The sequence below is a fragment of the Passer montanus genome, unplaced genomic scaffold, assembly GCF_014805655.1.
Source record: "Passer montanus isolate IOZ18808 unplaced genomic scaffold, ASM1480565v1 scaffold21, whole genome shotgun sequence".
Taxonomy (NCBI): Eukaryota; Metazoa; Chordata; class Aves; order Passeriformes; family Passeridae; genus Passer; species Passer montanus.
In genome coordinates this window covers 5413955-5435975 of record NW_024366703.1, presented here as the reverse complement: position 1 = coordinate 5435975, position 22021 = coordinate 5413955, and the positions used below count along the sequence as shown (strand labels likewise).

At 50.7% G+C, this 22021-nt stretch overlaps 1 protein-coding gene across 6 annotated transcripts in view; it reads right to left on the bottom strand.

Moving 5' to 3' along the window:
• The window catches only part of LOC120501960 (dynamin binding protein), a 30762-nt gene extending 12015 nt beyond the window's left edge, over positions 1–18747 (bottom strand). The window contains exons 1-5 of one of the 6 annotated variants that reach the window (XM_039708848.1): positions 16802–18747; positions 15300–15464; positions 13748–13926; positions 11417–11539; positions 8928–10868 (exon numbers count right to left, since the gene is read on the bottom strand). In XM_039708848.1, coding sequence (XP_039564782.1) covers positions 8928–10868; positions 11417–11539; positions 13748–13892 — 2209 coding nt within the window. In that variant the 5' untranslated portion in view covers positions 13893–13926; positions 15300–15464; positions 16802–18747. Of the gene's footprint in view, positions 1–766; positions 908–4823; positions 6719–8927; positions 10869–11416; positions 11540–13747; positions 13927–14520; positions 15276–15299; positions 15465–16801 lie in introns of those variants that run through there. The other 5 variants (XM_039708852.1, XM_039708855.1, XM_039708853.1 and 2 more) reach the window with 5 other exon arrangements.
• Between the last annotated feature and the right edge of the window lie 3274 nt (positions 18748–22021).

Below are 22021 nucleotides of genomic sequence, written 5' to 3'. Positions count from 1 at the left end.
ATCAAGCAGTTCACTAAACCCACCAATTTCACAGCTGTGAATTATGCCCACCTAGTAAGTATTTTTTAAACACATCTCAATTTTACTCCATAGATTTTCTATTTAGATGTTACCTTTCAATTTAATTCATCATGCCCATCAACTCTGGAGATGCTAAGACACACACCACAGCTTGAATGGGCTTTGTTGGCCTGCAGGAATATGACTCGTATTTTTAATGAAGCCAACAAATTCCAATCCAGTGACAAATTCATGTTTACCCATGATACAGTTGCCAAACAGGCATTCAGAAATACATTTCCAAAAACAACGTTCTCAATCACGATTTTCAGAGAGTCGGATTCTGTTCTCCTGTTTCTCCTCGGTTTGATGGTCTGAGACAGGCTCCCAGGAGCACCTGATTTTGAGCTTTGCTGGTGCCCCTGCTGGGGCCATGAGAGACCCAACAGCAGCTCCTAAGCCAGCCCTGGCAGTGAGGTGTGAAGATGGAGCACACTCCCAGCTCTGCCCTTCCTGGGGAGGCTGTGATTTGCGACTGCAATCACACGGCTCATCCCGCTCATCTCACAAATGCCACCGTCATCCACTTTCTTCCAATGAACGAAAACTTTGAATCGTTATTACCCAACCTCCTAGCGGGAGCACCCATGCAATGAGAGGTCTTCCCTGCCCCGCTCTGGGAGCAGAGCTGACCCACAAAGCCCAGCTCCAACGGGATGCATGTGCATCCCAAAGGCGTGCCTCGCCCCCCGTGCTCAGGGCTCACCTGGCAGCATCCCGCGGGCACCAGCGCTCCCTGGAGAGGGACGTGCCGCCCATCAGCGCCCAGCACAATCCCAGCAATCTCCGTGGAGCTGCACCCAGCCGCGAGGCAAGCCCGGCCCCGGGCCCACAGCTCAGCACAGGCAAGCAGTGACTCAGGACAAAACAAACCAGCTGCAAATATTTGAAGTATGTGGAGGCCAGGAGGGGAGGAGCCACTGCCGACCATGAGAGGGGGGGCGATGAAACTAGGGCAGGGAATAATTAATCTGAGCAAAAGGCTAAACTGGCTGCCAGCAGCAGGATCTGGCTGGGCTGAAAACTCTTACTCCAGACATTGGTAATACACCAGGGAGCTGAACAGGGGCAGAACAGGGATGCTCCTACAGGGCCTGGTGTAGCAGCTTGGTGTCCCAAACATGCCTGATGCAGAGCTTGGCTGGGATGTCTCTATGCCAGGTAAGACCACAACCATGGCCCCAAACTGCCTCTGGTTGCCCAGACAGCCCCATGGCATTCAGTGTGAGCAGAAGATGATTCCAACCCTTGACACAGAAAAAAGTGAATTAATATGATGGTGTAAAAGAGCTAAGCTGCTAAAACTGAGGCAGGGCATCAACAAAAGTGTGAGCAAAACCACTGATGGACAAAAGAATGAAAGGTGAAAGTTATTTAAAAGGATGTTTTAAATACACAACAGTACTGATGAAATGTCTGTCCTGCATCTGTGCTTCAATAAAGACAGCAAATATAAATAAATGAACATAAGCCAGATAACAGACACACCACAGGCCACAGAAAAATGAGAAAAGAAAGACATCAAGAAAAATCCATGGATGGCAGAATTCAGTTTTCATCTTTTAAATGAGGAAATAAAATGCTACTTTATAATAACCTTTATTTCCATCCAGGACAAAGGAAATCCTACAATTACACAATCCCACAAGTAGAGTACCATTTTTGGCAAACCTGGCAAAATGGTAGAATTATACAATAAATTTTCTGCTTATTTCTTTCTAAAAAGCAAAAAGAGAAAAACAAACAAACAAACAAAAAAAACCCTTGAAAATCCACTGCCAGTGGAATAGAGACTATCCAGAAAAGAAGGTTACAATAAATTTTCTGCTTATTTCTTTCTAAAAAGCAAAAAGAGAAAAACAAGCAAACCCAAAAAAAACACCTTGAAAATCCACTGCCAGTGGAGTAGAGACTATCAAGAAAAGAAGGCATTTCTAAACAGGTTCTGCAGAGACTGGATTTAGTTAATCCCACATAACAGAATAAATGGAAAATCACTGCTGTCATGTAGAGAAGTGAGGATCAGTTCAACAGGATCACAAATAAAGATGAGGCATATGAGTCACTGAGTGATCCAGGGTACCCTGAATAAGATGGAATTATTCAAACCAAGCAGGTTTAATGCAGACAAACGTATTAATGTATTAATGGGGACAAGAAACACAGCCACAGGCAGGATTGCATTCTGGGCAGTAATTATTTGACTTGATCAGACAAAATTCAACAGGAGTTCCCTGAATGTTGCAGAGGACCACTGTGGTTTTGGACAAGGGCACAAGAGCATAGCAAGGTAAACTAGTGCTGACACCCACCCAGAATGCCTCACCCAGCTCTGAAGTCCACTGTTTTAAAAGAGTCTGAACTGAAAAATCAGAGAGCAATCAGGAACAATAAACACTTAAAGGTCTTCCTGTGAGTCTTTGACACGGGTATTTTAAGACTCCATTCACTATAAAGAATTGAAGACTGAAAAATTACTTAATTACAGTACCTGCCTGAGAAGAATATCCATCAACTAAAAAGCTCTAATTTAGGAGAAAAAGGTTGAGGTTCAGAGCTGAAATGCAACACATTAGCATGCAAAACCTTTAAGAATGATGGTGACTAAGCGGCAAAACTATGACAGGTGGGTTCTCCTCTTGATGTGTCAGGCAGTCACACCTGAGTCTTACTCCAGAAGAGGTCTCCAACCCTGCAGCTGTCACCCAGTTACACTGTACAGAAATCTCTAAGAAGTGTGATAACCCTGCAAACAGAAAATATCATCTCCACTGGCTTGCAAGTATTCAAGGCAGGCCAGATGGGGCCCTGGGCAACCTGATCTAGAGTGTGGCATTTGTGCCCATGGCAGGGGCATTGGAACTACATGTCCCCCTAGTTCTCTTCCAACCCAAATCATTCTATGATTCTGTGATCTCTACTGCGGCTTTAAAGTCCCACATTCTGTTACAGTGGATGGAGGAGGAACCTGTTAGAGAAGTAAACAGCATTAGAAAAGGTGCCTGGAGCACACACTGAGGGAGAACCAGAGCTGACTTCTCCCTGCCACTGCACAGGAGGTGTCTGCTGCCAAGCACAATGGGAGCTCTTTTGGGGAGGTGCAGGTGGAATCTTACACTGAGGCAGCTACAGCAAAGCAGTACATGCCAAGGAGAGCTGTTGCTGGTCCAGCACTGTGCCCCAGCAGGGCAAGAGGAGGAAAGTAACAGACAATTGCAGCCAGAAAAAGGCCACAGGATGGACAGACAGTGTTTGAAATATCTGGAGCTTTCATCTCTCCTGTTCTGCTGTGAGACACTGGTACAGATGATGAGGGCATCCTGCCTTGCACCTCTCACAGCTACTCCCATGCCCCTGATCCTGCCACAGTGGAGAAGAATCCTGTAATCCTGAAGAGCAGAGGCTTTCACTTGGCATGACAGTCTGTCCCTTCAGCTCTAGCAAAAGCTGGAGAAGCCAGCACTGCTCCAGCCTCCAGAGGCTCTGTGGACCATTTCCCATCCCACTCTTTTCCTGGCCTCCTCCTGGCTCCCCTGCTGCCCTTTGGACGTCTTGGCATCGCACAACCTCTCCCTTTCCTCACCCTGGGGACGCAGCTGAGCAAAGTCCCACCCCAACAGGGTGGCCTGAGAGTGCAGAAATGCAGCCATTGGAGCCTTCTTAATCGAATATCTCCAGAGGACAGATTTCTTGCTAAGGCAAAGGTAGGCACTGCCTCCAGCTTTGCCATCCTTTGGCTGTTGCAGTTTTCCTCTCCATTTCAATCCCACTTCATGGAGAATTCACACACACAGCTACATGAGACAGATGCTGGCAGAAAGGACACAGGAACAAATAAGTTTTCAGACACATGGAGGCCTGTCCATCAAGAAGGGCTCCTTCTGTCCCTCTGCCCAGACCCCAGCACCTTGCTGCCACTTCCCCTCAACCCCCCACCAATATTCTTGCACCAACAAGCCAAGCTGCACAAATCTGTTTGCAGCTGACTCTGACACAGCCACAGCATCAAGGGAATGATTTCACCCATGACAGGACAGCCTAAGCCTTCCACTTTGGTAATTCTGCAGCTCCAGGGTACTATTTGATGGGACTGCAGATCCAGGGATGGCTTGGGGATCCAGGACACAGAGCATGCAACTGTTGTAGCACAGGCAAGGGACCACTGCAGTACTGAGGGTGACAGTGCAAGACATTCCCACTGGTGACAGCCCCCCAACATACAGGTGCCTCAGATCCTGTCCAGGTGAATTATGCAGCTCTGAGTACTTGCTCTCTGCATATGTGAGTGCTTCAACAGCTTCCTCTATTTCCTGCTTTGTGCTGCCTCTGAACAGCTGCCATACTCATGCTCAGGAATTGGTTCCTACAGAATCTATTAATGCTGGGTTATAAAGAGGCAGAGTGGGAATAACCTCAGCATCTCACCCTCTCCCTCATGAGAAACCTCCTCAGAGCCCTGAGAGAGCACACAAACCAGGGCCACAAGTTTTAGGATGTACCAAAAACATGCAGCAGAAACAGAAAGGACAGTCTTGAGTCTGTGCCACCTGTGCTTCCCTCCCACGTGGGCCTCCGCAAAATCGCTGTGCAGAGGCTGCATGGAGGGGTGAGGACCATGATTTCACTAAGTCCCAGGGAGCCTCTAACCCTGTGAGAGGCTGGCTGTGCTGGCCACCCACATGTAAGAGACTCCCAGCACTGCCCTGGTGCCAGGGCAGGGTAAAGGCACACCCAAGGGAATTGCCCACCATTTCCCTGTGTACCTGGGCTTTTCTTCCTGGTCTGCACAAACTCTGAGTGCCGCAGGGCACTGGGAGCCGTCCGTCTGTAGAAGCTGTTTCTCTGCAGCACAGAGCCCACCCTGTGTGCCTCCTCGGCCTCCTGCTCCCAGAGCTGGCTCCAGTCCGGCCGGCCCGTGCGTACCCTCGAGTGCTCTGCTCCACTGCTGCTCTTGGCTGGCCTCCCAGGCCCCGGGGCTTCTCCTTCCAGCTCCCCACAGCCGTCGCAGTCAAGGACGCATGTCTCACGCTGTGTGTAGCAGGTACCTGACCCCAGGTTCACACCACCATCTCCCGAGGACCTGACTGCAAATGCAGGAACTTCACAACTGCTGTCTGGACTGCTGTGGTCCATGACATGGCCTTTGGGCCTCCTGTGCTGTTCACTGTCTTCTTCCTCTACTTGGTCCCTGATATCTACACGTGGCCTTTCCTGCTCTCTATATGCTTTAGGGCCTCCATCACCTCTATACCACTTTTCCCCTTCCCTATATATTTGATTATCTCCATACTCTCCATACTCCTCTCTATACTGCCTTCTCCTCTCTCTATACTCCCCAGAGTCCCTCTCTTGCCTGTGCCACAGCTCCTTTTTCCTATAATGTCTTCCATGCTCACTGTGGTCCCTAGGATCTCTGTAGTCCTGATCCCACCTTCCACTCTCCCTACAGTCTCCAAGGCCTCTATCCTCTCCATACTGCCCTCCTCTCTCCCTATACTGCCTAGGTACTCTGTCCTCTCTGTTCCGCCCTCCTCTTATCTCAGAACTGCAGTTTCTGTATTGCACACCCTCCCTCTCATACACCCTGTAGTTTCTGTCCTCTGTATCCTGTCTTTTGCCTTCCCAAACATTGTCTGCTCTCCTGCAGTCCATGTACTGCATCTCTCCCTTCCAAAAACCTCTGCAGTCTCCATTCCTGCTCTGTTGGTCCACGGAGATGTCCTCCTGTCTCCTGGAACTGTCCCAGCCACTGTCTGCTCCTCGGCTGCCCGGGTACGGCCTCCTTGTTGCCCTGGGTCTGTCGCTGCAGCCAGCCACGTCCTGTCTCCGTACAGCACAACAATCCTCATATTCCCAGCTGAGGGGCCGCGGTTCCTGTCTCGGATCCTCCATGCAGTGTTTCCTCTAAGGACAGGTGCACATAGTCCTGTGGGGTGTGGCGCAGGGGCCGGCTCCCCTCACCCTCTGCTCCCTGGGCCCAGCCCCACGCTGACGGCGCTTCTCCACTCTGCTCCAGCACTCCCGTCCCAAGTGAAACGCAGGTACTGCTTCCTGAAACCAGCCAGCAAAGGCAGGGGCCCAATCGCTGGCAGCCTGGCCTCCTCCACCTGCTGCCCAAAGTAATCAGTAACCAGCCCCGAGCGAGGAGGGGAGCCAGGCTGGGCAGGCCAGCACCGCCCAAACCGGCTCCACCGCTTTGCCAAAACCTCTCCGCAGGCAGCTCTGAGGCTGGGAGGAGGAGGGCACTGGAGCATGCAGAGGCCCTGCCCCGAGACCAATGTCCTCAGGGAAGGGAAACAGAGCATGTGTGGGACCGCAGGAAGCCACAGAGCAGAGGTGGGATACCAAATCTTCTACTAGATCTTCTTTCCACCCCTGGTGACATGGAGGAAACAATATAGTCTAGAAGAGGCTGGGCTCTGCTGCTGGGGCAAACTGAGGCCTTCAGGCTGCCCCTGGCTCAACCCTGATGCTGAGCCCTTTCTCTTCCCAGCCCTCATCACAGTCACATGAAGATCAGGAAAGAAGCTGCTCCCTGCAAGACAGACCAGTGCCTCCGCAGTGCCATGCAGTCACAGCTGCATGGTTCCCTGCTCCAGGGGAACAGCTGGTCCACCTGCTGACAGGAGCAGGCTTGAAGGGATTACTTGTGTTATGGAGTCTGGTGCCAACACACCAAATTAGTGTTCAGAAGGCTATAGAAACACGCACTCCAGTAATGCTTCTCACTGCAGGGCACAACATATTCCCAATTTTCCCTGCCCAACACAGAGCTCCTATAAGAAACCAAGAGACAACCACAGCATGCCCTTGACAGAGAGCACGAGAGTCTGTAGATGTCATCCATGTCTCAGGTTCTTGCAACACTTGTTAGGAACGCAGAGCCCATGCCCTCAGCTGGTAGAAGACAAAAATAAAACCAATGGACTCTCCTACTCCAACTGCAGGAGGGCAAGCACTAATCCTGCCCCAGCCTGGTGATCAGTGAAACCCCAGTGTGCTCACAAGACCAAAAAAGCAACCCGATGATTTTAAACATTTACTGTAGAAAGCCATGTATTTTCTACTCTTTCTTTGGCTTCCCAAAAGATACAGCGAAGGGCTGGGTTCCCCACTGTGAACTATTTCCCCTATAAGACTATGCCTGCCCTGCCTTGGTTGCTGGTCAAAGCTCAGTGAGAGCTTTTTTGGAGAATGTCTCCATGTTCCTAACAGTGGTAAGGCAGAGGTCATGTCTCAGACATGCCACAAACATGTTTTGCTGAGTTGATGCAACACCAAATTACTGTTCTGCCTGCTGCACTAGAGCTGGGCTAGCAAGACATGCTCTCTAGCCAGAGTCAGATGTGTCAGAAGGGGCATGGCAGAGCTTGGGTAGGATACATGTTTATCAGGACTAGAGAGGTCTCTTGAATGAGAGAAAAATCCCCTATGACTACTGAATGGATACTAGCTTGAGGATGCCTCAGGACAGAGCATTAGTTCTTGCCTAAAACTTCTAGTTCCAGGAACCAACAGGTTCCACAGGATCATTCCTCTGCCAGGAAGCACTGGGACAGTAGGAGACACTTCCCAGCAAGATCCACACCATCAGAAAATTTTCCTTGAGATTCAGCCTAAACTTTCCTCTTCCTACCTTCAAGTTATTTCATCTAGCTTCAAATCCTCTAGGCCTCCTTCCAAGCATCCCTTTTGCACACCACTGACATGAAGGCTGTTTGTCACCCTGTTTTCCTGGTGCAGCCATACCAGCCTTCATTCCCATGTGCTCTGCCTCTGACATGATCGTGCAGCTAAGTGTCTGGGCTCCCCAGTGCTGATTGAGCAGTGGGAGGATGGAGGCAATAAAGTCAGAGTGAGTAACTCCCAGGCAGGAGCTGGCATTTCACTCCATCTCCCGCATGCAGTGCCCACATTTCCTGCACGTCGTGGGTTTCAGTAACAGAACTGCAGTGTCAGAGCTCCTGGGAGAAGCCTGGGAAGGAACTGTGGGAGAAGATGTATGTGATTCCATCTTTCCATTTGTCTGCTGTAATATCAAATGTAACATAATTAAAGCACTGATCTTTACATGGCATCTTCAGGTTTCAGAGACCAAATGTGCTGATATAATAATGGGAAATTCCTCTTTCCTGAGTAATTTTTTTCTGGGGTGAAAGAACAAAAGTCACATTTTCAGCTACAGATATGCCACAATTATAAGCTCTTTGCTGTTGTTACCAACAGAACAGTCCTATTTTCTTGTCCTTGACTTCATGGATGACAGGAGCAGGGGCAGGTTTAACTTTTTGCCCAGTAATCCATCCCATTCCCAGGTGAGGTTCAGTCCCCTTCTGTGCACTCCTTCTCATATGAATAACAAATCCCCACAAGTCTGTATCAGCACCAGAGCAGAAACCACAGGAAACCCAGTGCCCTGACAGGTTGAGAGCAGTCACAGCACAGACATCAACTCAAATCTCAATGGCAGGACCACCAGCAAAGCACCCTGAAGTTGCTGCTTACTCCCCTGCACATAAGAGAGGATGAAGCAGGGAGATTGGAACTGCAGCAGCAGTGGTTTTGCTTTCCATCACAGACATATGGGAGTAGATGAGATGAAAGCTCTGGATGTATGGTGGGGCTGGAAGAGATGGGAGAGTTGGAAGGAAACAGGGGTGAGGAAGACCAGGGCAAAGGGATATCCAGAGAAAGACACTGTCATTCTCCAAAGCAAGATCATGATAATATATACTGCAACAGTACTTACAAAATGATCAAAATCAAGAATTAAAGGGTATAAAACACTGCCTTCAACAGTGTCTGTAAAACAGCAGAGGAACCTGTGCTCCTGAAGCATTCCCCATCCCATGCTGTTGTAGACTCACCTCTCAACTCCTGCAGCTCCATGCTGAGGCTCTCAATGTTGGAGTCACAGAAATCAAGGTTTTCCATGGTCTCTGCTCTCACCAGCTCATCCTGCTGCTCCTCCAGCATCAGGCTTAGCTCAGCACGGGTCTTGCTGTACGCCTCCAGATCTCTCTCCACCTCTCCAATTCTAGTCATCAGGATGGAGCTGGAGGAGGCCGATCCTGCCTGTGTCAAGTCCTCACATCCCTCCTCCACTCGCTGCTCAGGGGTGCTGGGCTGAAGCTGTGCAGGGGCCACGTTTCTCCGCTGGCTGCTGGATGGAGGCCGGGGCGCAGGCCGGGAGGGTTTGACCGAGAAGGACAGAGACCTGCCTTTGGGCACCCGGCCACCCTGCCCGTGCACAGCGGCTGTCGCCAGGCTGCTGGGCCGAGGAGGGGGTGGCCTCAGGGCCCTTCTCCTCTCTGCCTGCCTGGAGTGGGACCCAGATTCAGGAGACCCACGGACAATGTCCTTCTCAGAGCTGTAGTCCAAGATGGAGAAGTGGCGGGAGACCTTGTCCTGCTCTGCACCAGTACTTGACAGACTCTTCTCAAACTGGGCCAGCTGCTCCGTCAGTTTGGAGTCCAGGTCCGTGCAGCTGTCCCCCTGCACTGCAGGAGGGCAGCACTCCCCCCAGCTCCCAGCCCGTGTGTCCAGGCTCACCTGGGCAGTTCCTAAGCTGGAACAGGGCTTGGACTTCTCCAGTTTACTGTCCATCCAATTGTCTAGGTCCTGGGTCCTGCTCTGGCTCTCCTGGGGCTGGGATGCTGCCCAGCTATTAGCAGATGAAATCACTTGGCTCCTGCAAGGATTTTGGGGGATGTGGAGAGCCTGCAAGGGCACAGTGGAGCTGTCTCCATCATGCTTAGGGAGGGAGTGAGTTTCTGAGTTTCCTAGGGTCGCTGAAATAGTCCCCCCAGGCTCCAGCTCACCTGCTTGGCCAGGCCTGTTGCCCTGTGGGGGAGGCAGCTGTGCAGAGGGGAGAATGCCATTGACTGACTTTGTGTGGTTAGAGGGGACTGAGCCCACCATGCCTTCAGGATGTGGCTCTTGGTGTCCTGTGCTGGGAAAGGCCTGGGGCTGTCTCAAGTCAGTGCCAAGAGGATCCTCTGACCTCCCTGCCTTGCGAGACAAAATGGTGGAAGGCTCAGGATATGGAGTCAAGCCATCCTCCTTTTCCCTGCTGTCTTTCTGGGGTAAAGGATAAGTTTCAGAGCAAGTGATTTCTGGATCTTGATGGATGTTCAATCCACAACTGCCTCCACCTTGCAGATCCCCAGCACTCACCTTTTCCATGCAAGCCTCAGAGGCTTCCAGCCTCACAAATCTGTGTGGAAAGATGCCACGTTTTCCTCCCAGTTCCCCCTCCAACCAGCCATCCTCCAGAACGCCTACAATCCGAATCCTGTCACCCACATCAAAATCCAGTTCCTTGGACTCCAGGGCTTGGAACTGATAGAGGGCAACACCATAAGTACTCCCTGGCTCCTTGTCATCTTTGCAGGGCACCTGTACTGTTCCATTGGTGTCACAAGTCCCTGTGGGCTCTGGATCCACCGAGGTTCCTGGTGCTCGCAGAGGAGTAAGCAGTTCCACAAAACCCTCTGGGAAGATGCCCCTGCAGCCTCTGAGCTCACCCTCAAACCAGCCAGGCTCTGGGACACCAATAATGTTGATCACATCCCCTTCCCTGAAGTCCAGTTCCTCCTCCAGCTGAGCAGACAGGTCCATCAGGGCCTGGGCTTGGCCCAAGGAGTAGGCAGGCACCTCCAGGGGAGGGCTCTGGGACAGCTGACGTCTCCGAACTGAAAGGCACAGCTCCCTCACACATGAGGAGGGGAAAAAGCCCTTGGAACCCCAGCTGCTTCGGCCCTGCAGCCAGCTGGAGGCCAGGGACCCCCCCAGGATCACCAAGTCTCCTGCAGAGAATGAGACACAACAGTTCAAAACTACTCTCATTATTGCTTCCCACCTCTTATTCCTGCCTCCCCGTGCTCCCTCCTGGCTGTGGGTGAGGACTAGCACTCTGTTATAGCACAGTGCATGCTGGGGATGCACACAAGCACAGATGGGATTAAGGCATGAAGTATCAGCAGCCTCTTGCACATCTAAGATACACAGTTTGGCTGCAAAGCCGTGCAGGTGCATCAAAGCTTTCATTCTCCTCCAGATGCAAGTCTAAGATTTGGAGATTAGAGGTCAGTTAAAAGCCAATTGTAAATTTACTATGATCAGGTGATGCCAATTTTTGGAGTTCAATGAGTAATGACAGATCATGAGAAACCTGTATCAAAGTGGCAGAAGCCTAGAGGACCATGGTGGATTTGACATGACCCACGTCATGAGGAATTAACAGATTCACCTCTTTCTTCTGTCACTCTAGGCAGATGCTGTGACTAGGTTCATCCATCCGGAAGGACAGGTGAGGCTTTTGAGGTGCAAAGCAAAGGAAGGGAATGGAGATTACCTCTCTGCAATGACAAGCTCCCTGGCTCTTGAGATGTGAAGTCATTGGTACAAACAAACAGTTTTTCTCCCTGCTTCAAAGGGGGAATATCCACAGGTTCAACAAAGCTGCTAGGAAACTGCCCTAAAAGGAGAATGAGTTGTCAGCAATGAGTCTTTCCTGTGACCTACCATCATCTCCACCCTCCTTCCAGATTTTGGGATCTATTAATCTCTTGCTAAATGAAAATACCCAGTTACCCTGGATGCCTCAGTAGGCTGGTGGAAGAACAATGAGTTTGGGAGCCAGGAATTCCTGGGGTTTTAAGTACTTAAGAGCTAAGAGAGAACAAAAAGCTTTGAGCCCTTGGCTCACTCCAGGCAACCACAGGCTGCGTGCATTACTGGGACTGTGCCATCAGCATGGAGCTTCCAGGAACAGACACGCTGGGTTTCTCTGCCCTTAGTGCTTCTTTCCCAACCCACACCCAAGGTGAGGACTAAGGGATCCAGTAGTGCTGGATCATGGGAGCAGTGTTTTCTGACTGGGCATATCCACCTGGTGCTCCTTCCTCCATAGGGCTTGGCCCCTGTGCAGTCTCAGCACAGAATTCAGGCTGCCACCCTCAGGATGGCCACACCTGTGAGTCACAGGCTCCGTCACAGCTTCAGCACTGCTGGGACTCCAGGGACCTTCCCCACTGTCATTCTGTGTATCTGTTTCACCATGGCACATTTGTTTGCTGCCAGATGATACCCATCAGATACTAATTTCAGTCCTGAGAGCACATGACATGGCAGAGCCCACTGCAAAGGCCACTAAAAATGTCTTTCTCATATAATTTGAGGCAAGGGGATATGATGAAGTATGGGCTAGTACCACACCCATCACTGCCTCTGGGTTACCTAATATTTTCTAATAAAACCTAGGAACACACACTCAGAGCTTTACACTGTGTTTAGGCAATTTGACACTTGCTATTCTCTGCTGCCTCCTTCACAGTTTTAACCAACTCTTTTTCCTTATCTTAGTTTCCTGCTTTGTACATGGAAACAACATAATGCTGTAAGAAAGGAATTACTGTACATGGAGTTACAATAATTATTCCACAGAGTAATGAGTACTAGGCTGCAACACCTCCACAGCTTCTATTCTAAAGTGCTTTTCCAATTCCCCATAACTTTAACTTAGAAAGCTGGGCAGAAAACTACAACAGCTGTTCCAAGGGAAAGCAGGAATGCAATTGGGTTTTGAGTTAAAGGTCATTAAAAACATTCAGTTTGACTTCAGCATGTTTCTTTATCTTTGAGCTATGACACACATCTGTTTGTTATTCCTTAATAGCTTAATCTTCTATATAACAACATTACCAGTTATCCTGGGAGACAAAATTCTGTTGTTAACTGCACACATAATCCTTGCCCAGTGACTTCAGCACCAGCAAAAGGATCAGGGACATGTTCATTCAATGCCACTTATCAGTCACATGGAGCACAGGAGGGAAGTGCTCCTGTCCACCTTGGTTTCAGACAGTACACAGCTTGTGGCTGTTAGGAGAGCCCAGACTGCTGCTACAATAGCAGCCCCATCTCTACAGCCAGGGATGGAATCAGTCCCACCCTCATGCTGAAGACAGAGGCAGGCCTATGCTTTGAAGAGGCCTGGCTTTCATCTCCCCAAGAGCTCACACATCTTCTTAACATCAGGATTAAGATGAGAAAGAGCTGCCTAAACAGAGACTATGAGACTCTTAGTGTTTCACTAAGAGCTTTCTGCTGCTTCTGAAGTTTCTCACACCCCGCTAAAAGTTTAAGAGACTTGCACTTTCAGGCACCTAGATATTGATGGCAATTTGTGCAGGAAGATGCTTTGAAACAGAAAGGAGGAAGTGGGGCTGAGTCAGAGGGCCTGGGGGGGACACACGGTCACTGTTGTTCTATCTCCACTGAAAAGGTCACTTGGACTGGTTTCCAGAGTGGATGCATTTCCACTCTCAGTGCATCTGTTTCCTTTCTCCCCTTCCACTACCACAGCAGGTCAGCACATAAACTAGCCAGGAAATGGGCAGTCTCTCCACAGAGACTGGAACAACCAGTATTGTGAAGCTCCTATCTCCTCGAGAACTGACTCTCCACTAACCTCTCTCAAAAAACAACACACAAGTTTGTCTGAATAGTTGACACAAAGCTGGCAGGAGACCAGTGGCAACTTGGACTCTCAGTCCCAATCAAAGCGCATGAAAGATTTAGTAAATCAAATCAGGCTCTTCCCCACCAAGGGAAGACGTGCTCACAGAGTGCACATTTAGCTGGCACTTGTACAGACCCAGGTGCAGGCATTTCCAGCTCTTACCTGTCACACCTTCCTTCTTGCCAAGGAGCCAAAACTCATCCACCACAGCCAACACCTCGATGACATCTCCCACGAAGAGGGGCAGCTCTTCAGAGACGCTGGGACAGAAATCAAAGACTGCCCGCACCACGGAGCCAGCCTCCATTGTGCAGGGTCTGAAGGCAGGTCAGTGCCTAAGGCTGAGAGAGTGAGAAATTTGTCACCATCCAGAAACACCTGAAATTATCACAGATAAGCCCAGGAAGTAAAGCCCTTCCTGAGCACAGAGGCAAATGTGGGGAGATCCTGTCCTGAGCTCCCTGCCAACCCTTTGCCACATGCTGCAGGAGCCAAGGGACTGCAGCAATGCAGCCCCCATGGTCTAACCTGCCTTGTCCCAGCCCTCTGGCTATCTCTGTAGGATCATGTGTTTGTGTTACAACAGGGGGGGACAAGCAGCAAGAAATTTGGAAGTGAATTCCCGTCAGGAAGGAAGCCAGAGGAGGAGAGGAAGCTCAGCATTTCCCTGACATGTGGGGCACAGCTCAGCCTGACAGGGCCTGGTGGGCAGCCAGCACCACCCACCTGCATGTCCCACCACACATTCTCTGGCAGGATGGGGACAGGAATCCCCCTCCCCATGCCACCACTCAGGGCCACAGGAACTGCATGCTGAACCAGCAACACAATTCTGGCCCAGCAAGAGAAGAGGCACAAGGTCCTCTCAGGCAAGCTCATAACACTATCCTCATTCTCAGACCTGACTGGAAATATTCTTTCTGCCTTCTAGGTACCTGGCTCAGACATTCACTGGGTAGCCCCACCATGGCTCTTGGCAGAAGTCAGACTGAGATGAGGGTGCAGACCCTGTACAAAGCTCTGGGAGCCAAAGCTAAAATTCCTCCTGGCAGGAGACTTGAAAGCAGGCGAAGATCTCCTCGTCAAGGGCTATGTCCTGGGTTCCCCCTTACGCTGGAAGTGGCTGTTGAGGACACTCATCTGTATAATTTCTGCTTTTCAGCCTCACTGTCAAGGAAATACAGTGCACCAAGGCAGCAGCAGTCCTGCAGCTTAAGCTGCTCCTTTGCCTCCTCCCAAATTCCTCAGGATGGGAACAGAAAGGTTCATCCATCCAAAGCAACCAGAAGCTTTAAGATTATTCCTCACCTTCCCCTCAGACCAGTGAGTTTGCTTTCACCTCCTGACCCCCTGCACTTACAGGCACAGGACAGCAATGCCAGCACCTCTCTGCGGTGCTTTCAGAGCCCTGCCCTCTGCGACGGTGGGACATCGGCTTGGCACAGGCTGCTTTCCTCCCACATCACAAGCAGCCCCCGTTCTTGGGGGTTTGGACACACCTTCCCTGCCGTGGGACCGTTCTCCCCCTCCCCAGAGCGGCTCCAAGCGCACAGTGAGCAGTCCTGCTCCAAGCGCCGCTGACACCCGTCCCATGTCAGCAGGATTGTCACCCCCTGCCCAGCTACGGGCAGAGAGAGCAGTGACAACTCAACAAAACACGAACACACGGCACCCCCAAGGGCAGCCTTTCCCCGTACAGCCACACACAGCCCACCTGAGCCCCGGAGTGTCAGGAAGAGGGGAAGCTAACACAGGCAGGAGAAATACGTCCCTGCTAACGAGGGGCAGCCAACTTCCAGTGAGAGTGCAGCGGGGGATCCAGGCAGGGAAAGGCTTTCTGCTGACGGGACCGTTCTGTTTATCCAGTCCGACTCACCTCCTGGGAACAAAGCGGGTTTGTACTCAGCAGGAACAGCTTCCTCATCACGTCCCTCCCCGCCCCCAGCCATTCCTCGGCTGCAGCCAGCACGCTGTGCCCCTGGCCACCCTCACCTCTGCCATCCTGTCTGTCACTCCTATTGCTCTCCACTGCCTTCCCCATCGCACGTGGGCTCCCTGGGACACAGGCTGTCCCTTTGTCACCAGCTTTGTGCTGGCTGTACAAACAAAGAGCCCAATATCCAGCAGCAGACAGCACTCTGCCACCAAAAAGGGATGAATGGACTGGAGTGAATCAGGAGCACAAAGAGCTGCAGTTCAGGATAGCAGAAACTCACTGAGGCGGAAGGAGTAACAGTATTAAAAACATGACCATGCGGAGCAAGGAAAAAGATGGAAGAGCTATCAATTAGCTTAAAAATACTAAAGACAAGTGAGGATCCTTGCTGTTTGAGGTGGGGTGTCTGGGGCATGCTGCTGCATGTTCTCATGGGAACAGGAGCAGCAGCAGCAGGCGCAGCAGCCCCTTGCAGGCACCAGGCTGCCAGCTGAGCTCAGGCTCCTAGGAATCCTTACTCTGAATATTCAAACTTCACAGCAGCACTGGACAAAGAGGGAAAAACAAATTGCAGGCATAACTGCTGCCTTGGGGTAGTTTCTCCAGGAGCACATGATGGTACAGTGACATTTCTTGTGTCTTCTGTCAAAGGTGTAATGTAAGAATGGGCAGAGGTATGCAAAGATTACAGTAAGTGTGCTGCAGACCCATACCTGGCTTTGCTACAGTCACTGGCACTGAGAATACAGCCCCGCCACTGATCCCACCCATGAGAACAGGAGTGTCACTTCCTTTAACACACCTGCAGCTCTGGGGACTCATCATTAAAATGTGCAAGATTTTCCAGTGAGACAAAGATAGAGAGGGACAGGCAGGTCTGCAATAGTTCCAGCATGTATATATTAATTACAGTTATAATAAACCACTAACCTAGTCATGTCCAAAGCATTCCCTGACAGGCAACTTGTAAGAAAGTGTGAAGCAACTTCTGAAACTGCCAAAAAAAGAATCCCAACAGGCTCATGTTCCCTCAGCAGTACCAAGAAGAGCAAGATCACTCCCTGACTCCACTGGACTACAGACAGCATGCCCCTGTATTTGCAAGTAGTGAATCAGTCTTGTGGAGTTTGCTTGCTCCATGACATAAATTGAACACAAAATATTACATTTTCCAGGGCCTTGGCCTTGTCTTACTCCCTGTAGTGCTGCCTGCCAATATTTTCTACAAACCCCCACCTAGAAAAGGAAGCCTCCCAGCATATTCCAGACTGGAAACTTACTGAGTCCAACTCTTCAGGCTTAATAGTGGACCCGAGCTTCTTCCAGATCCACCCTAGAAAACAAGCATTCAGCAACAGCTCACGCAGAGGCTCCAGAAGGAAAAGCAGACTGCAGGGAGAGCAGGGCTCCGCCTGTGATCCCCTGTGAGTCACAGCTCCTGACAGCTGGCCAAGCACCTCTCACCTCCAGGATGGGTGATCCCTGCCTGCCAGAGGGAAGGAGGGAGAGCTCTGCCGCAACTGAGCACACTCTGGGATTCCAGGCTGGGGGAGCTCAGGACTGCAGATGGCAGGGCTCCTGCCCCCGCCCAGCACAGACCCGCATCCAAAGAGAGCCTCACTGTGCAAGCATGAAGCTGCGGCGCAGCAGGAACTCGCCCTGCTGAGAACACACAGGCTCTGTCTCACTGCCTGATCCTGCACAAACCAGGTAACGTGTTCCTGGCGCCTGACCACGGCCTGCCTGGTGCCAAGCTCTGGGCCTGACACAACAGCATTGTGCAGCAGGCACAGAGTGGATTCCCAGGGCATTAATCACTCCCCCCAGTCTGCATGCATGCATGCTCAGCACACACTAACATTACCTTCATGGAAGACTGCTTATCCCATTTTGCTGTTAGCTCTGGAGTGTGTCTGGTCCAGCGTGGGCTGATGGAAGCAGGGACCAGAATGAAATGATACCTATTAACTCTGTTACAATATTGTTTTGAGCTCTTCGGCAGGACTGGGTCAGCCAAGAAACACCATTTGCACATAGACTCTGACAACTTCTACCCCTCCTCTTCTTGCAGCTGAAATTGCAGGGTAAGAAATCCCAAATAATGGACTCACCAGCATCAAATGTAATTGTCAGGCACTTGCTAGAAGTACCATCATCTAGATGGAAGCAGGACTACGAAAGATGCTGAAGCAAGGATTTTAAACACTTAAGAGATAAGGGAGCAATGTGAAGAGGCCATTTAGGCTGATTACAAGAAGTATTAACAGCTGAAGTAAAAAGGCAGACCCAAAGGGTTTGAGGACAGTTAATCCACTCCTATGCCAAAGCACTGCTCAGACCATGAGATAAAAAACAGTAAAGCATGGATGCCACAAATTAAGCAGCAAGGAAACTAAACTTAACAGGTGCTATTGCCACTTGTTTCTCCACAAAATAATACATTCCAGCTTCTCACTCAAGAAGCAGCACTGTTAGAACTGACTATGGAGAGTATGACTGCACTGTAACTGAAAAACTAACATTTCACCAAACAGACCAAAATATACCATGTGGGCTCCCACAGGCATGCAGGATTTGCACAGGAGGGACAAGTGGATTCTTGTCCAGTGGATGTCTCAGTCTCTGTAAGAAGTTTAGAACATCCATGAGCAGTAGACCAGGAATGGTCATATTCCCAGAAATGTACAAAGACAAGCTTGTCACAAAATGGTTAGAGAAATTAATATCAAAAACATTAAACAAATGCTGTCAGTGATCTTTTTAAAAATTGGAAAACACCTTCCATTTCACCTAGGTCTTTCCATACTTCCTCCATTATAGCTCAGTGTCTGTACACTAAAAACACAATCCACCCCCAGTGACAGAGATACCCCTCAGTTCAGTGCATTCTTCAGCTGCTGGAGGACTGGCTTTGACAAGAGATCTGCTGCAGCTCTTGCTGTGCTCTAGGCTGCAGGATTAGTACCCAGCACACAGTGGGAGGAACCAGCAGTTACGCTTGGCTTCTCACACCATTGTGTCAAGAACAGAAGCTTACTAACTACATACTAAGACATTTCTACCTTTTTCCTCTGTTCCTCCCTCTATTCCCCAAATCTGGACAGCCTTCCTTTCCTCCTCCATACCCCAATGCATCTGCACAGCCTACATTGTCCTCAATAACACTTCTAGGACAGGACATTACCTGCACACCCTGACTGCTCCCACCGGCCTTCAGAGCTGTGGCCACCCACACTCCCTCTCCCTGCTCAGAGCAGAACATGTTGCTCTGTAAAGCTCCCCGAGGTCCCTGCTTGCCTGCACATTCCTGGGTGGAATAAACAATACCCCGTTGAGCCAGGCTGCCTGGGCCCCAGCTGGAGATGGTGCCAATGCAGGGACTGTGGCTGCAGCAAATGCAGAGCTGATCCTGTGAATCCCAACAGAACGGACAACGCAGCAAGCAGGGCAAACCCCCAGCTAATGGTGCTGAGGAGAGGAGCCTTCTCCCACCACGGAATGCTGATCACTGCAGCTTCTTGATAGGACACGCTGCTTGTCTCAGCAGATCCCAGAGTCCCCCAGGTGAGCTTCACACAGTGAATTCTTCACACAAGAGAATTCTTCTGCACTCCACCTTCTAATGCCACATAGCTCCCAGGAGGAAGAGGAACCTTCTCACACTAAAAAGAAATAGCTGCTTTTGCTTTGTCTGTGACCTGATATACCAAAAATCATTGATATGAATACATTTTTGGTTGGCTCACCGACCCCTGAAGAACCGGGGGTATCAAGTAAAGGGCTGTTTTAGCAAGCTCTGGCCTCCCGGCACACCTGTGTGGCACAGGAGCTCTGCAGTGCACCAAACAAGCCATTCAAACTGCTCCTTCTCTCCAGCTGGGCTCTGGCTGTCAGTGTTCTCACCTGCTCTGTTGCAGGATGTGTCTGAGGGCAAGCTGGTGGTTGTTTGTGTGAGTAAAGAGTGGCGTGGCAAGGAAGCAAGAGGAGCTCGTGCTGAGCCAGACGGCAAGCAAACAAAAGTCATCTGGAAACTAGAGCACAGCATCAATTTTTAATGCAAAGCAGAACACAACACGTGAGCAAGATGACTGCGATGGATATTTAATCTCTGGCTGTAGGGTACAAAGCATGCAAAGGCCAGAACACCAGGTTGGGAGACAAGAGTTTCCCAAATTCTGCATGCTGTGGCAGCACACACAGACTGTGTTACAAAGTCCTGTCTTCTCCCACCCCAAGGCACATGGTTGTGTCTCTTCCCAGTTTTGCAGACAGGCTAAAATTATACAGCTTAGAATAAGGAACAGACAAAACCCCAAGAGTAGGATCACCATTGATGTGCAGTACCTGTGGCTGGGCTACAGGTGGTAAGTAGCATACAATTACAAAATTAGTCATTACACCTTGAGTACATATCCAGAACAAGTTGAACTGGGACTGCAAGGACATTCCTCAACACTGTAACACTTGATTTTGCACCCTGAACAATATTCTTCAAGATAACTTTTGGATAGAACCCCATTATGATGCTTTGGCTGCTGGGTGGGGAGTCCAGAAATCTGAAAATTACTTGAGTTTGACTTGGAAACTCTGTTCTTTGCTCACCACCATTCCTGTTCTGTACTGTATCTCCAAAGAACCTCAGTCCCCAGCAGGGACTCTGCTGCTACCCAGACCTCTTCCTTTCAGAGTCCCTAGGTGCTCCTGAGAAGGAAGCAATAAATTTTATCTCCCCACATAAAGGTTCTAAAAAGAAGGCAAAGTAAAAACTGTGTCATTCAGAAGTGGGGTTGAGTAATGTGATTAGAAATATACTTTTGCTGGAGGTTGAGGGGAAATTATCAGTTAAGGCAGTGAAGTGCTGAGGTAATCACAAGTCAGGCTGTCCCACCTAAGCTTACATCACCACAGTCACAAAGTCCATCTGAGGTCACCCACTGCAGGGACACCTCAATGGCACTCAGAACCCCAAGAGGTCACACAGCCATGGTTCCCATGACAGCTGGCAGAGGTGGTGCCCTGTAAAGCTCTGAGAGTCACTCCTTTCCTCTGCCCCTACTGCTCAGTTCCTCCCATCCCATTATCAACAGTGCTTTAAAACTGTTCTATGTTCAAGCTACTTTTTAATGTCACTGCTAATTCTAAGCAGAGCAGCTGGAGAGACAACTGAAACCTTTGGCCCTGACAGAAGAGAGGATCTCACGAACAGAAAGTGGAGGCCAGCTCAGAGACGTGGGCACGCTCGGCGCTGTGAGGCCTCACACACAGGCAGGACACATTTAGACACTGCCCAGCACGACTCACAGCCAGCGTGAGTCAAGATGAGGGGGATGATGGTGACGTCTTGTAGCATGTACAGAGGCTGTATTTGGCAAAGCATCTGCAAAACTGCAAATTCTGTATCTATGAACTCTTTCAGATGAAGAGATAAAATCTCAGTGGAAGCAGAGGCAAGGGGAAAGAAAGCCTTTTCAGAAGAAACTGAAAGTTATGGAATAATGAAAAACGTCAAAGCAGACGTTTACGTGTATGACACAACCAGAGGCTTCCTAGGTACTACAGCAAGAGAATGAAAGGCCAGAAGTGGAGAGAGAATTTCAAACAGCAGGAGCAGCAGCAGAGATGTTTGAACCCAAAGGCCAAATTACATCAAGGACAGGACCAGCTGAGGTACCACTTAAGGTCAGCAAAGGGACAGCAGAGGAGCAGCAGCTGCCTCTCAGAGTATTCTGAGGGTGACCCAAGCCTACATCCCCTGGCAGGGACACTGGAGGAGACACCTCCAGTTCATCTCTGATAAGTACAAGGCAATGGGGCCAGGCAGCCAGTGTTGCAAGAAGGATTTGTGTTTGCAACAGTGAAAACAAGAGAATTCTGTTCAGTTTCTCTTTTCAGGCTGCCTGGAACCGAGTGAATGCCCTCGGAGGAGCACCCGGGAAAGGCACAGTGCTGCAGCCTTGAGCTTCTGCTCTCTCTGTACAACCACTTGTGCCACCCTCACGGGTGCAACAACTCCAGACTCCCGGTGCCAAACCACTGTGGGACGGCCACTAATTTCTAAAGGGCCAGGTGCTCTCCTGTAACAAGCTGTCCAGGCAACACCAGCTACCATCAGCTGCCTGCCTGCCTGGTGGTGACCACCCGGCTCACACTGCCTGAACAGACACGGCTTAAGAGACCACAATCCCAAAGTGCAGTGTGGGGAGCAGACGGGCGGCTCCCGCGGTATCGCACAGCTGCTCCACGCTGCCCGAAGTGCTGCCAGGGCAGCGTGTGTGCTGTGGGCCGGGGCACAGCGAGCACCCAGCTGGGCACGCAGGGCTGGAGGGCCGCACGCTGCCCTGGCGCGGCGGGCACGAGGGGAGCGCACCCACCCGAGCCCGCAGCACCGCAGCCCGGGGCACCCGCTGGGGCCAGCGCGGCCAGGACAGCCCCCGGCACCGGCAGCGCCCTGCCCGCGGCCGGCGGGGCCCGGTGCGGAGCGCGGGAGGCGCCGCGGGGCG